The sequence below is a fragment of the Thermobia domestica genome, chromosome 6, assembly GCF_964235325.1.
Source record: "Thermobia domestica chromosome 6, izTheDome1.hap1.1, whole genome shotgun sequence".
Classification (NCBI taxonomy): Eukaryota; Metazoa; Arthropoda; class Insecta; order Zygentoma; family Lepismatidae; genus Thermobia; species Thermobia domestica.
This window is the reverse complement of record NC_137459.1, coordinates 34784910-34801382: the sequence shown is the minus strand read 5'-3', so window position 1 is coordinate 34801382 and position 16473 is coordinate 34784910. Positions and strand designations below refer to the sequence as shown.

Genomic DNA, 16473 nt, shown 5'->3' with positions numbered 1-16473 from the left:
AACGGATATTAAAATCGAAAGATATTGTGTTTACTATGAAGCAAAAAGAACTAACTTAAATACTTGAAAATCTTTGAGTTTTACGGTTATGTCGGTTAGACTAAAGGAGACGGTGATTATGATAAATGAATGAAATAGTGGAATGAAGAAAGTGGGAGAAATGGGAGAACCCCGAGAAAACCCACGCAAACAGTGTTTGTCCACCACAAAGTTTACATGGTGGGAGCAGGGTTTGAGTTCTTTCCTCCTAGTTTGAAGCAATAAATCTTTTTTTTTTTTTTTTTTTTTTTTATTGATGTGATTTTCCTCTAGGACTCCTACTGGTTATTCTGTTTCAGGGACTTTTAAGATTATACACAGTCCGTTCAATAAATTACAGGGGCTACCTCGTAATAATATACTTAACGATGGCAGAAAAAAAAATATTACCAAGTTAATTTTTTACATACATTTCCTTCCTCGACACCGGTCATAGAAGCTCTGGAACACCCTAAGAAAGTCGTCTAACGGAATGTTGCTCAGCGCTGCCGCCAGTTTCGCTTGATCGATGGAACATCCTCAAAATGCTCCCTTTTGAGGGCAGATTTGTGCTTAAGGAAGAGTATGAACTCCACTGGGGTCACATCAGGTAAATATGAGGAACGTTCAAGGACTGTAGCCGTTCATTGAAGCAAAAAACTGACACAATAAAACTGGTATTTCATTTTCTTCATTCGTGTCTAATGAGCATAATCATTGGACGTTAAATTGAAAGATTTTATTTCATTTTTTCTTCATTCCTTATCATTCTTCCTCATCAACCTATAGTAACGATTCCTAAATTTTTCATGGTGCCCAAACTTAGAATATAAAAATTAAATCCACTAAAATGAAGATACCAAGCGCCATGTGCTATTCATATTAAAAATTAAGTAATTAGTGGTACGTGTTGTGCTCGTTAGTTGTTACGAGCTCCCTCGTAACTAAACAGTTTGGCGTGGGAGACCCGGGTTCAATTCCAGGTGAGAGCTCGTGTGCTTCGGATCCCATGTTAAACTGTAGGTCCACGTCTCATAGAGCCTTGCTGCTGAACGGGACGCTAAACTGAAGTCAAATCTAAGTCGTTAGATGGTACTTTTATCGTCGCAACAACATATTATTAGATTAAGTGCCAGATCAGTATAAATATTCCGGTACACAATAGACCCCCCGGTACACAGTTTTAAAACCCATGGCATATGAGATTTAATATGATCGTTGGTGCTTCATTTTATTTTGTTTTCATTATGCAATAGGCATAATGTAATTGTATCCATCATTAGCTGGTTTCATTATATATATTTAATTTTTAATTTCATATCTTACTGTTCTATTAAGGTAACCAAGAAAGTTGTGTCGCTTTTTGTAGAGCTCTGTGTTCAATTGGCCCTCACACCCTGAGTTCAATGCGAATTGAGATAAGGCGAAGGTCAGTTGTTGGTGTGGGTATATCCAACATACAATCTGGTTGTGGTAGTTCAGTCACACCGTGAACTTGCGTAAGCACAAAGTGAACATGCGACCTCCACAGAGCGTCATAAGGGCGTGTATGCTGTACGAGTTCAAACTGAGATCAAACGCCGCTGAAGCGGTTCGGAAGATATGCCAGGCCTTTGGTGAGGGTGTCCTGATTACGCGGACAGTGCGGCGGTGGTTTAACAAGATTAAGAACGGTGGCGAAACACTCGAAGACGCACTACATGCCAGAAGACCAACAGATGCACAAAGTGAAGATCTTCGGACAGCAATTGAGGCGAAAGGTGGCCAGGCATGTGAGGAACTGGGACTACAATTCAGTGTGAGTGAAGAAACCGTTCGGCAGCACCTCCATCAACTTGGGAAGCACTACAAGTTGGGTCGAAAAGTCGCACATGACTTGATTCCGAGCCAGAAGGCAACGCGAACAGACACATATGTTTCTTTGCTGTCTCGTCTGAGGAAGAGGCCATTTCTGGACGGGGTTTTGACATGTGATGAGAACAGTGTCCTGTACGAAACTCCATGGCGCCGTCTTGATTGGTTAGCATCCCACGAACCGGTTCCAAAAGAGCCGAAACCAGCACTGCACCAGAAGAAGGTCTTCCAGCGTGTTTGGTGGACTGCTTGTGGCATTGTGGATCGTAAACTGCTACCAGCTGTTCAGAGCATCAATGCACTGTGTACTGTCAGCATTTGAGCCGTGTTCAAGAAAAAACTCAGAACTCTGGAGCCAGCAGTTATGAATCGCAAAGGGGTCCTCCTAACACAGACAACGCTAAACCCCACGTGGCTAGGATGACCCGAGACACCATTCTACGCCTTGGATGAGAAACATTTGCATCCTCCATACTCCCCAAATATTGCACCGTTCGATTATCACCTGTTCCATTTCTTGCATAATCACCTTAGAGGACGTCAGTTCAAATCCCTAGTAGAGATGCAAAAGGCACTTGATACCTTTTTGCTTCATGGCCCACCAAGTTCTACCGCGATGGAATCCATGGCCTTCCAGAACGTTGGCAGAGGGTCGTCAATGCTGATGGTTACTATTTTTGATCTTCTAGATACGTGTTAGGTGACATATCGATCTTCGAAGGTAGTGGGTGAAAAAGGGACAGAACTTTGTTAGTTACTTTTATATCAACATTAAAAGAAGGCTATGTGATCGGGAAATGGGGAATGTAGTTTCGATACCAGTCAATTTATTTTAGTCTATCATTATTTGTCTATAAAAACTTCGGAGTATACTAACGATTAGATATTCCAGAATTTGGGTGTATAAAGATAATTATTCGTGATCCACTGATTATTTATGTGATTATTTTGCAGGACGCTTACAGCACGAGGTGCCAACTCAAAACCAAAGAAAGGGTTACCTATCTTGTTAAGTATATATTTGAGATGGGAAAAGTGTTCTCCTGCATCCATAAAAGGAAAAAGTATGTACGATCCTTTAATTCATACAGTATATCTACTATTTAAGATATGTAAAAGGTTCATTGCAGCAGAAACAAAATTTTCACATTAGTTATGTTATGCCAAACCAGTTTATTCAGCATTATTGCTAACTATATCCCTAAAATCATGGTTGGAAGAAATGTGGCAGACGCATTGACTCAGTGGTAGAGCATTCACTTTTAGTTCGGAGGTCCCTGTCTTGATCCCAATGAATGTGACTATGGTAGACAATGTTGTGGGTGTGTGTTTGATTGGGGTTATCCCGTTTCCTTCATATTATCATTTTACCAATTATTTCATTCACTTTCATTTATTATCTTTTGTCCTTTATCCTAAAGAACATAACTGTGCAACGTATATATATATGTATCATATTGCCCTATTCTCATTTTAAAAACTTGACCTTAATTCAAAATGGCGAATTTCAAGATAGCTACCGTCAAGGTCATACCTACCATGCGACTTCCCCCTAGGTCTTCTTTATATATATGGGTTGTTCTTTCATTAACACTCCGTTTACAAAGGGTAGTAAGGGACTTCTGCAGTAATCTCTAATAACCACATCACAACTCTTTAAATATATATAAAATAGAAAACATGCACCATAGCAAAAATTTCTGTCATCACAAATAATGCATATATGTCCTCTTTCAGAAAAAGAAATTCATTGAAATCGGAGCCGGACAATTGGGTGATGTCCCTTGTAAGTATGATGTGCTTATTCCGTAGAAAATACGAAAACTTAATTTAGGGACCGTTCAAAAATTTTGTGGTCCCTGATTCAAAAAATCCAATATATTTCATTCAATTAAAATTTTTCTTGTACGCCTTATATCTGGAGAACTACATACAGTGTAACTAAACCCAAACTATTACTTAACTGAATATGATGTGATTATTCCGTAAAATGCGAAAACTCGATTTAGGGGCGGTTCCAAAATTTCGTGGCCCCTGATCCAACAACTAATTACGACCAAGATCGCAATCTTTCGATGCACTTTTGGATCATTCCTAAAATTCTTGATCAAGAACGCAATCCTTGATCCATTTTTATGAATCATTCCTAAAATTCTTGTTAATAAAGAATCTGTGCACTATTTTATTGACGAAGAGCATTCATGTTTGAATAGGAGGAACTTTTATATGAGAACTTGTAATAGAATACATTAGAATACACCTATTAAACAAAACCATTACTCCTTCTCGTCTGTCTCTAGCATTTACTCCGGCGTGGGAGGTCGATATTCGATTGCCGGTGGGAGCTCATGTAGTTCGATTCCACATTAAACAATATGTCCAGGTCTTACATAACTTCGGTGATGAAACGACGCTAAACCATAATGCTGCACAGTCTAAAGTTTGCTCTTAAGCAGAAAGCAATATGGAAAGATGTTCATCCGAGAAACTAATCTTCAGTAATTCACGCAAGCAGGTGCGTCATTTCGGGAGGGCAGGTGGGCAATAGCCCTCTCCTCTTGAATTTGACATATATATATATATATATATATATATATATATATATATATATATATATATATATATATATATATATATATATATATATATATATATATATATATATATATATAAATGTTAATCCATAGTATAATAATATACTGATAAAAAAATGAAACTTCATATATGGGAAAGTTTACATCCCCCAGAAAACGTGAAATGACTACTGCAGGCAGGAAGAATCACTGTGGAAGAAACTAAACGGTCGCTAAATTTTATAAATACTAAGAAAAGTGTCCTTTCAGGGTACAGGATGATATAATAAATATAAACCAGGAATTTGGATATTGTAGAAACTGTTGTCCTTTTCCTCTCCACAAATATGAATATTTTTAATTGCTGAATCATGAATTCTTAATGAATAGATTGTGTACCGCAGAGCACACCAACAATTTCAGCAAATCCCAACACAGAGCCCTTTCGGAATAAAGAAAGAAAAAATCGAACTTTTTTTTTTTTTAAATTTCCCCATTTTATTGCTTAGAGAGGATTTTCTGAGAAGTACTCCTTTAATATTAATTAGGAGTTTATATACCGAATTTTACACCTCCAAGTTGAGGATGCTTAAATTGGTCATTTTTTGAATAAAGAAAAGAGATTTTGGATATTTTAGAAACACTGAAATTCTGTGTTAATTCGGTGTATGTTGTACTGTATCTTTTCATAGTAGGTATGGCTTAATTTATGTGCGAGAAAACGTGCTTATCTGTTGGCGGATTGTTTTACTCAAACATAGTATGCTGCCTTAAAACTAATGTCTGCTGCACACTGATTTTTTTTTCAATGTCGGTACAGTAGTTTTGTTCCCTTAGGTAGTTATCAATGAATATTTTTTTTTTGGATAAATCGAACTTTTTTGTGTCCCCTTTGACCCTTCAAATTAAAAGATTTAATATATAGGTCTATATATAACAAAATATTATTTTGATTTGTATTGAATTTTTGAAGTTTACTCAGCGATTGAGTGGTTATTGCTCGCTTTTCTCAATTGGGAGGTTCCCGATTCTAACACCGACACTGGCAACTCTGGCTGTTATTTTTGAGTGTGCTCCTCAAGTTCCGGGAAACAAAAACGGGGATCAAACTTTTAATGGAGGCACGGGATCTCAGTGGTTGAGCGCTTACGTCTAGTGCGCGAGGAGTCCTTGGTCCATTTTTAGGCAATCTGAATTTGTGGCGGACAACATCGCATTCGTGTTTTTTACCAGGGCTCTAGTGTTTCCTTTCACATTCGCATTCCACCGAGTCTCTCATAATATTCAGTTAAATTAGTTCTGTCTCCTTTAACCTAAAAGATGTAGGGCTAACCAAGTGCTTCATTTTTCATTTCCTTGGAACCTCATGAAATCCGAAGGCCCGATGTTACCCACCTCAAACTTACATGAACTGAAATCGAACCACAGGCCCCTCACACTAGAGGTGAGATCTTAACCATTGTTCCGGTGCTAAACCAGACCTTATTCACTTAGCTAGTTTTCCCCCGTACATCCAATGAGTTACTGTCTTAGACATCAGCGAATATGTAGTTTCTGGCTATCTAAAGAACACATCGTTTAAAATCTACGGAATGCAAGTCAAATGAACGTGTTGGACATTATTTCTTTTATTTCTTCTAAAAAAAAAAATCAGCTAGATCCAATGCAAATCTACAGTTTAGGATATTAATAACTGGAAGTTGGAAAGAATTTTCGGAATGAACTGAGTTAGCGCCTATATTTAAGTGAACACAGGAAGAAATTAAAACCTTTGAACATAAAATAGCTTTGGCAAGAGTGTCTGATTCAGTTGATTAGCAATTTCAACTCCTAGAAACAAAACACAAATATCATTAAAAGACGAAGTAATGATTCATGCCTTCCAACTACCTACTGTTGGTTTCACGACCTCTTCCCCTCTCTCTCTCTCTCTTTTTGTATGTGGTTTATGTATGTGTGTAAAAGTTGTCTGTAGGTCAAAATTCAACCCTCTTTCTTTACACTTTCATTAAAATTAACTGTTCCGAGAAAAAATAAGTGGTTAGTTAATGAATAGCATAAAGTGCAAAGAATGATGTACTAATTAATATTAAGCAACCATCTTGCCCATCATAATCTAAATGTTCAATGTTGTAAATCAAAAGTCAGTGACTATTAAATCTTATATGACAAAGGAAATTGGCAAAAGCTCTATCTCAAGTAGAGATACACATTGTCAGTTGAGAACTGTGCGCTCTTCATTGTTCTAGTGGCTAACGAGAACACGAATTTGGTGCAAGTTGTCCCGGGCTCGATTCCTAGTGGGACACCATCAGAGTGACTTGGATTCCTCCTTGAACTGTAATTCCACGTCCAGGGCCGGGTCTAAGGAATTTGCTGCTCCTGCAATGGCATCATTTGCTGTCCCCTTTCTCCAGAAATAATAGATCTTAAAAGTTACGATTTCAAGTATGCTACCCCATCATGAACAACGAAGGGAAGAGAAAGAGTACTTGTACTCAGAAAGTTCTAAACACTACAAATATAATCTCGTTGTGTTTGTTTTTTCTTTAAATAATAATAATCTATTATGTTAGTGAAAGATAAAGCAAGCACACCTGCAGATGAAAGATGGTAATTCTTTTAATATAATTCAATTTCGATACATCAGTTTGCAATTCAACTGCAACTATAGATATGCCAGATTCACTTGATCCTTAGTCTTCCGTTGCAAGCGCTGCTATCAGCTGAAGGTATTCCACTCGCTTACTCTCGCTTAGCAACAGGTGAACCCTTATTGGCTCAAGGCGTGGGTGTGTGAGGATGTGAGTGTTAGTTCGCATTTTTGCCACGGCTCAAGACATTTTAGCAGCACAATAGCTCTTTTATCTTTATTTCTTGATTTTCATTCCATATCTGTTAAAAAAATTAAGTAAAAAAACTTGTTTCTACCTTTAACGATAAGGAACTTATTTGTGAGAAAGAGAATACTAGTTTTCATATCAAAATTGTGATAAATAACTAAATGAAATAAGTGTTTGCTACTGTTCGAGAATTGAGTTCTCGTATTTATCAATCAAGCAATTAATGCAGGGACTTGTTTGACCATTTGCTTTAGCACTGTCCAATGTGACCGTAAACTAATGCAACCTAACCATGATGTATGAATGTAGTATTCAAATAGAAGGCCAGCTTAGTAAATTTAACTACCATCATTGTGAGGTCTGTTTCCAAGAAGAAATATTTATTTTAAATAATATAGTTATGACAGTTCTTGTCGCCCCATGTAAACGCACGTGTTGCACATCCCCATGCACATGTCCCTGACCCCATGCACAAAAAGGCACATGTCCTAGGCAGTGGACCAGCAAGGAGTGCTATTATTAGATTTATTACGCATCCTTTCATTTAAAGGACAAAATACAAGAAAACAATGAATTTTATATATGTATGTAATAAATATTCAAAATGTTAACTAAATATATTTCAATTCTTTAAAAACTTCCTTTTCATTAGTATATTTTATAGAACAACGCAATTTTATTTAATTACACGTTTGACTTATAACTTTCTTAACGACATTTTCAGCAAAAAAGAAAATTTAGGAAAATAAATTCATTAAGTAAATGTAACAGTAAGGTAAAATCATTATTAAATGATTATAAAGTAAAATAGACTAAACATTATAAAGTAAAATCATTATTTAAAACGTATTCCCGTATGTTATGTAGACACACTCCGCCTTATGCAGAGTCGTTTTGAAGTATGATTAGCATCATACTAAAAGCCTGACTACTGCAGGAAACATATGTTAGTCGAACTCTTTAGTACGGCACTAATCAAGCGTCAGAACGACTTTGCATAAGGCCCACTGTGATTAAGCATGTTAGATAGCATTTTCCTTCTATGTGATAGGAGTACTTTGCATATGTTCCATGACCTTGTTCGCGGCTCGGTTGAAACAAGGCTCAAACAGAGAAAACTGCTTAAATGTGGTGGTGCCTTGTCTAGATTACAAGAGAAAATTATAAATGCAAGTTGATACATAGGATCTTTTTTGAAGCAGTAATTTTTCTAACCATTACAGCTCTAGTTCAAAATAGTTTGTTTTGCTTGGGAATTCCTTAGATAGTTTACATATAATTGTTTGGTTGAAGTTTCAACATTCCTGTTCAGTGCTATGGAATCGGAATCACTACTTGAATTTTAAATCAGAGGGGATTTAAAACTCCATCAGGGATGAAAGGCGGGACTACGTGCTCAAAAACTATGACCGTTTATCACTTTGACATGGATCTACACTACATATAGTTAGTTGTGAAATTAGCAATGGTAGCTCTAGAGGGAATGTAGATAGGCAAAATTTTAAATTTTAACGCTGCGAGCTGAGAGAAGAAAGTATATAAAGCTGCAAAGAGAAATTAGCACATTGGGTAAGCTTTCTCTCCTTAGGCTGTAGCAACATTTTTTTTATTTGTGACTTCCCTCATATCCGCCACTGAAACTTAGTATACATTGTTGTTGACTAAGATCTATTCCAGGCAACCTGATAGGAAACTCCCCTTCCTCCCACCACTCTCCAGTACGGAGGGGAAATCAAGCCGTTGACCTTCACAGGGAGGGAAGCTTTTCTAATAAACAAAATCGTGTACACACTAAATTCGTACGTCAATTCGCTCGCACCTGATGGTGAGAAAGCACTGACTGCTGTTTTTACCTGTCAACCCCGAAAAACAAACAATTACTGTTTTTAATTGTTGTCTTTAAGAAAAGTATTTTTTAGTATTTATGTATTAAAGTTTTGGCTTTAGTCCTATTTATTAAATTGCATTTCTAGAAATAAGAACTAATTCATTATAAAGTTAATTTCCATCATTGTTTCACTTAAGAATCGGGAGAGAAAGCAAACCAATCCTGTCGACATTCTGTCTTTATTTACAATTTCAAGGAAGGTAATCTTCTGGCTGTCTGAGTATCGAGTGCGCAGACTATCGACCTGTGCAAATATTGTATGAATCTAGCGTGTGTGGTAACTATATTATATATAGTGTCGTGTGAAATTAGTGCATATTAAATTGTATTCTGTATCCATTATGTTTTGTATAGTTTATATTTTCTGAAACAAATTTTAGTGCATATTAAATTGTAAATAATTGCGTATTTAGTGCTTTGTGAAGCGACAATTCATGATGCTTGCAGTAGTTCTGCGATAAAACATGAGCCCGGGACAGCGTTACGAAGTGGTGAGAAGCGTTGCATTTTGAATATCTTCCATGCTTTAAGAGAACAACACCCTAATTTAACTGTTGAAGAATTCGCCGACATGACTGGGAAACAGACAAGTGTAGGAAAGGCAACTGTTTATAGAAGTAGGCGGGAGGCTAAATTTAATGAAAATAAATTAAGAAGTCCCAAAACTACGCGTACAAGTATTTCCCCTCTCGGAAAACTATGACGACTTCACGAAATCGGCAATTCGATCAAAGGTTCATCAGGTCTTTTCCCGTAATGAATTGCCAACGTTAAATAAAATTCTGATAGCTATAAATACCGATGATGAACTGCCCTGCTTTTCTCACTCAACTCTCCATAGACTGTTGAAAATAATGAAATTCAAGTATGTATAGCACCCATTAATTGCATTGACCTCCAGACAAGAGTTCTGTGAGAACTAAAAAGTTTTGTTGGGGCCGTGGTGGCTCCGTGGTAGAGCGTTCACCTCTGGGGCATAAGGCTCTGGTTCGATCCCAGCTCGTGCTTAGTGGGCTTTGTGGTGGACAAGCACTGTTTTTGCAGATTTTCTCGGAGTTCTCCTGTTTCCTCCTACTTTTTTCTTTGCACTGTTTCATTCATTCTCATCACAGTCTCCTTTAGCCTACCCGGCATAACTGCGATACGTAAAACTCAAAGATTTAATTTCATTTCCAAACATCTGTTACTCTCACTCCTCCTCAACGGTCGTCAGGACTGTTGACAACTCCGTTTTTATTAAAATAGTCAAGTAACAATTCAAAAGTCAGTTTCCTCTATTATCAATTGGCTAAACTCAAGGCCAACGAAAGGGCCGGGTGAGGATTGCAACCACACAAGGCGCCAAATTTTAGGGGATTTTAGGGGCGTCAAATTCACTATGATGGTTAAGCTCCAATATTATAATTTTGCTTGAAACGACAGACTCAGACATGGGCCTGTTCAAATTACGTAGCATCTGTAGTTACTATTTCGTGTCAGGTTTCAATCAATCTGGGATTGTTTCTCTAAGTCCACCATAACAAATTTTCCCCCTTAATAAACTCAGAAGACTTCAATGTTGATGAATCTTGTATGCATAATGCTTTACCGTAAATTTATCGCCGCGTATTAATAAACAACAAACAAAAAAAGATACTTTGCCACCATCACATCAGGTGTACGTACGAAGAGAAAAACGTAGGAAAATAATCAATAGAAACCAGGGCATTTGCCTGAGTTGAGGCGCCCGGGGCGAGACGCATTTATTCACTATTATCAGTGTGTATACATATGGTTATTTTTCTTCTGGTTCTTTTTAATGTAAGAACACACATATATGTAAGAGAGGAAACAAGAAGTGTATTATTATTATTATTATTATTATTATTATTATTATTATTATTATTATTATTATTTCAGGCTCTATTGTTATTATCTTAACGCACTGATAATTTACCCATACATATTGTACTTGGTTTCCGATTTTATATTATGAAATTCATGTATCAAAGCAGTAAATACCAATTCAATTACCAACCCTGACATCCCTTGCCATTCCAACATTATGTCATAACCCCGACTGCCAAAAAAGAAGGAAAATAAACAATACAACTGTTCAATAAAATTTCCATTAAAATGACACATGTGCTACTTATTCACTAATGCAGGTAAATGTCATTAAGTGTTTTAAAATACTCAATGTTATTATGAAAGTTGTAATTTATTATTTAGGCCTAGACATATTTAAATACACTCTATACCTCCGTGTGCGGGGGCTGATGGTGGAAGACGGAACACCAACATTCACCTGTACTTGAGCGTGGTGGGGGGAAAAACTTCTTCTTTTTCCTATCCTTTTATGTGAAACAGAGAATAGTAATGCTTATTTTTCGTCGAGGAAACAAGTATTATGCAAGTCTGGTAGTTAAATTCTTTTGGTTGCGGGTCATCTTTGCAAAGAATCTGTCCCCATCTATAGGCAATAAATGGAAAGAAAGAAGAAGCAATTCAATCTTGTGCATATAACAAAACAATGTTATCTGTTAGCATTCTATTTTTATTTTTTCTTAAATTACCCGTAGCTGTCTGCGCCATTTCCTTTGTTTGATACAATGAACAGTAAACAGTGGGTTACCGGATACTTTCACTTGATAGTATATATTATCCTAGACATATGAAGTGCATTCTTATAATTCCTTATATAAAGATAGATTGATGCAATTAGAACCCCAGTTATGGCATGTATGTTATCATCCAAGTATTAGTATCAGCATATTTTTAAAGAGGAAGTTGAGATGGAAGATAACGTTAGAATGAAGATAATAGGAGGAAACGCGAGAACTCCGAAAACACCCACCATCATTATGTTTGTTCAAGACGAAGTCCAGGGACCTCTCGCACCAGAGGCACAAGTAACAAACAATGATGTATACATTCCTAATTTTAAAGATTCTTCTAATCATGTTTATATATTTATTTTGAATACTAATTACATAGTTACTTGCTGAAGGACTAATAGAAAATAAACTATTAAAGTCTTTATATGTTTTTCTAGTAAAAATGCCATTTTAAGAGCTCAGTTAAAAAAATAAAAAAACAAAGAAAAGTAATATATATATATATATATATATATATATATATATATATATATATATATATATATATAAAAATTGAAAATCACTATGTTTGTGACTCTAAATCTCCTGAACCGCCCTATCGATCTCTATCAAATTTGTAACATGATTGAGGTTCGAGGCTAGGCTGGTTTTAGGCTATTCACTTTGAAGGTGGGACTGAGGGTTGGAGGAGGGGAAGGGAGTATAAAAATAAATAAAACTTAATAACCCCTGAACCACTCGACCGATCTTGATCAATTTTTCAACATAGATGTGGTTGAGGCTTGGAATTGTTTTTGTGATTTAACTTTGACGGAACAACGTAGGGGATGAGAAGGAGGGAGAGATATATAAAAATCAATTTATATAAGACTGAAAGTGACTATTGTTGTAACTTAATAACTCTTGAACTATCCGACCGATCTCAATAACATTTTCAAGATACATGAGGTTCGGATCTGGAAACATTTTTGTAATTTCACTTTAACAGTAGATTCTAGGGTGGGGCGAAGAGGGGGACGTATAAATAAAAACCAATAAAACCTAATAACTTTTGAACTACCCAACCAATCTCGATAAAATTTTCAAAATATATAAGAAGGTCGAGCCTTGGGTGTTCTTTATTGTTTCACTTTGACGAGCCAACCTAGGGGAGGGGGACGGGATATATATATATATATATATATATATATATGTTTGTGTGTGTGTGTGTGTGTGTGTGTAAAAATAAAAATAAAAATTACTGTTTTGTGATTTTATCACTCTTGAACCACCCGACCGATGTCAATCAAATTTTCAACATACATGAGTTTAGGGGCAGGGATTACTTTAGGCTATTAACTTTGACAATGCAACGTAGGGGAGGGGGACGGGGAGAGAAATTTAAGAAAAGATAAAAAATGACCGATATTAGTGTTGAATCCATAATTTTCGGGGTAGATGAGAGAAAAAGTGACACTTCTGATGCTGTTTCAATCAAAGTTCAGCCCTGATAGTTGGGGAGGGGAGGCTACAACGTAGGGGAGGGGGATAAACATTTACAAACGATCAAAAATGACTAACATTAGTGTCGAATCCATAGTATTAGGGGTAGCTGAGATTAACAGTGATAATTCTGATGCCGTGTGCCGCAGCACGGAGAAGGGGGAGGGGGAGGAGGAGCTGTATATAATAATAATAATAATCAAAAATGACCAATATTAGTGTCTAATCCATAGTTTTTGATATCATTCAGATGAACAATGACATTTCCAATCCTGTTTAAACCTAAAATCAGCTCCGTCACTTGCGGGAGGGGGGAGAAAGAGATATATAAAAGTGATTGAAAATGGCCACTATCAGTGTCGAATTTATAGTTTTCTGGGTCCCTTAGATGAACAGTGATACTTTCAATCTCGTTTAAATCCAAATTCAAACCCGCAACTTGGGGGAGGGGGAGGAAGAGATATTTAAAAATCATCGAAAATGACCGATATTAGTGCTGAATCCACATTTTTTGAGGTCGCTGAGAAGAACGGTGACACTTCCGATGCGATGGCCCGCAACATAAAGGAGAGGGAAATATATCATGTATATATATAGGTAAATGGTCAAAAATGACCGATATTAATGTTGAACGTATAGTTCTTGCGGTCGCAGAGATGGAGAGTGACACGTCTGGTGCTGTTTAAATCCATTTTCAGCTCCGACAGTTGGGGGATGAGGAGGGGTGACATACATTAAATGATCGAAAATGAGCAATATCAGTGTGTATTTAAATTGTTTGTTTCAACCCAGCGAAGCAGGTAATATATGCTAGTTCGCCTTAAAATTGGACTATGCATTGAAGCGAGAAAATTTAGTGTATTGCCCGTATCTTGTATTCTGTTAACAACAGTATTCACATAGTAAATTTGACGAAATCAAATATCATAATTTCTTGTCGGAGATGGTATTTTGAGTAGTTAAAAGGAATATAAAACTAATAAAAATGGATCAAAAAAGCTTCAATTAATTTTATTCAATACTAGCATCAAATACCCGCTTCGCTAGGTTAAATTAAGAAAAAATAGTAATATGTTTCGTTATTCAGTCACTTTTTACTATTACTAAAGCGCTCCTTGATATTGGTCATTTTCGATGATTTTTATATATCCCCTTTCCTCCCCATGTTGCGTTCCACGTCATTGTTCATCTCAGCGACCCCGAAAAGTATGAATTCTACATTGATATTGCTAATTTTGATTATATATAGAGGAACTATATCAAACCCGGCCCGGGTTCATAAAGCTGGCCCCCTCAATTGCTGCTCCGGGTATTGGCGTAGAATGCTAGAAATGCGCTGAATTGTAGTTTACCGTTACTGTTGCATGCAGCACTAGTTCCTGTGTTGATAAGCTAATCCTTTGTTCTGCAATCAGCATCTGACGAGTTTTTCATGTAGTAGAAACAGTGTTGAATTCAGACATTTTCACACGGGTGTGGGGGGGGGGGGAATGTCAACTCCTCGCGGGAAGGGTTGTTTTTCTGTATTTTTGCAAGAAATCAGCATATTTAACAATTCCATTCACATACACATCTTATCTAATATTGAGACTAATTGCTGATAAATATTCAATGTGAGATCATAATTTAGAAAAAACAATAGTTTGATTTAATCTAAAACATTAAATAAAGACTGGCAAAAATATTTTACACTAAACTTTAACTGCTATTTACAGTAGCTATTTTTGTTATTATTTCCTATATTCAGTAATTACTGTTTGTTACTAATGTAGAAGTTTTTAAAAAGCTTTAAATTAACACAAATATTTTTTGTCCTAAAACAAACATACACAGGAATATCTTAACAAAAAGTTATCATTCTTTCTCACACTTCTGATTCTAAATCAAGCATATTTAGCCTTGGTTTCTTCACTGCATACACATCAATAGTTTAGTTTACGAAATCTTCAGTAGGATTAGTGCCGTGTCGTTGAAAATCAGCGCTTGGCGCGAGAGTATACGACGGCACCCCCGTATATATGAGTGAGGTCGACAAACCAGCCGCGAAAGGTGAGAAAATTTTAAAAAGTAAACCCTGCTTTTCCTTGATTTTGAGCACTTTTCATTACTTTTTTCCTTTCATTTTATATATGTGCACATGTGTTTCATTCCTCTGTTTTTCTTTCCTTCTTTTCTTTTCTTTTTCCCTCCCGAATTTTGCACCCCTTACTTCGGCGCCCGGGGCTATCGCCCCGCTTGCCCTTCCCCCATGGCACGGCACTGAGTTGGATCTTCATCACCTTCAATAGCAATCTTTCACTTATATACTACTATCATATTGATAAATTCTACATAAGTCTCTAATACAGGAGGGATAACTGTTCCTTCCTCATCCCTCTAAATGACGCCGTCTGAATCTCACCCTTTAACTGAATTATTTTTAATTAAAGAAAGGTGTGTTTACTTTAGCAATCGTAAAACACATTTACGTCTGTTACTTCCGATGCGAGAAATGGGATTTAGGCACGCTATTTCAAATAATGCAAGAACTTTACATTTTCAAGAACTGAAGTCTGTTGACATCAGAGATCATATGGAATGATCGAAAGATGTTCCCTATCTTTCCTTTCCTATCTCAATCTGTGCTAGTGCTACCTACTAATATATAGTATAGGGCGAGAGTATAGTACCTACTAAAATACAAACTTTTTTCAACAGTCAACAATATCATGTTCTGCCAAACTCGGTCATAGCGTTAAGAAATACAAGTTTTATTGACTATTTGGCATTCTATCTTACACTGAGAAAAATCCGTTATCCGGACAGCGGTATGTTGTACAAATATATGGAATCCTTACGTTTAGTACGGAAATCTGTATGGAGCATACGTTATCCATATACTACATAATTACTGCCTTTTTCTCACTTAGATATTACATCATGTTGCTGCAGGATGTCTGACATCGAACAAACTTCCGTATATTACATATGTATACGTATATTATATACGTCAGCTATATATTTCATACATCCATCTGTATGTGAGATTCTGACCGCCCATGGACAGTTCTTTCTTTCATCATGAGTGACGTCATTGAACAAAGAACAACTGTCGTTTTCTTGCGGGTCGGTTTATGCATATCGTGTCACGGCGTGGGAGGTCGTAACACCCTTCATTCTATATCTTCTACTTTATACTTTTCTACGTAACACGATCTTATTAATTTATTATACGCTTC

At 36.5% G+C, this 16473-nt stretch overlaps 1 protein-coding gene across 1 annotated transcript in view; it reads left to right on the top strand.

The window, feature by feature from the left end:
• Positions 1-2842: 2842 nt before the first annotated feature.
• LOC145687156 (uncharacterized) overlaps positions 2843-16473 on the top strand; it is a 101624-nt gene continuing 87993 nt past the window's right edge. The window contains exon 1 of the mRNA XM_081760615.1: positions 2843-2936. Within this exon, the coding sequence (XP_081616741.1) occupies positions 2899-2936 (38 nt within the window). The 5' untranslated portion in view covers positions 2843-2898. The remainder of the gene's footprint in view (positions 2937-16473) is intronic.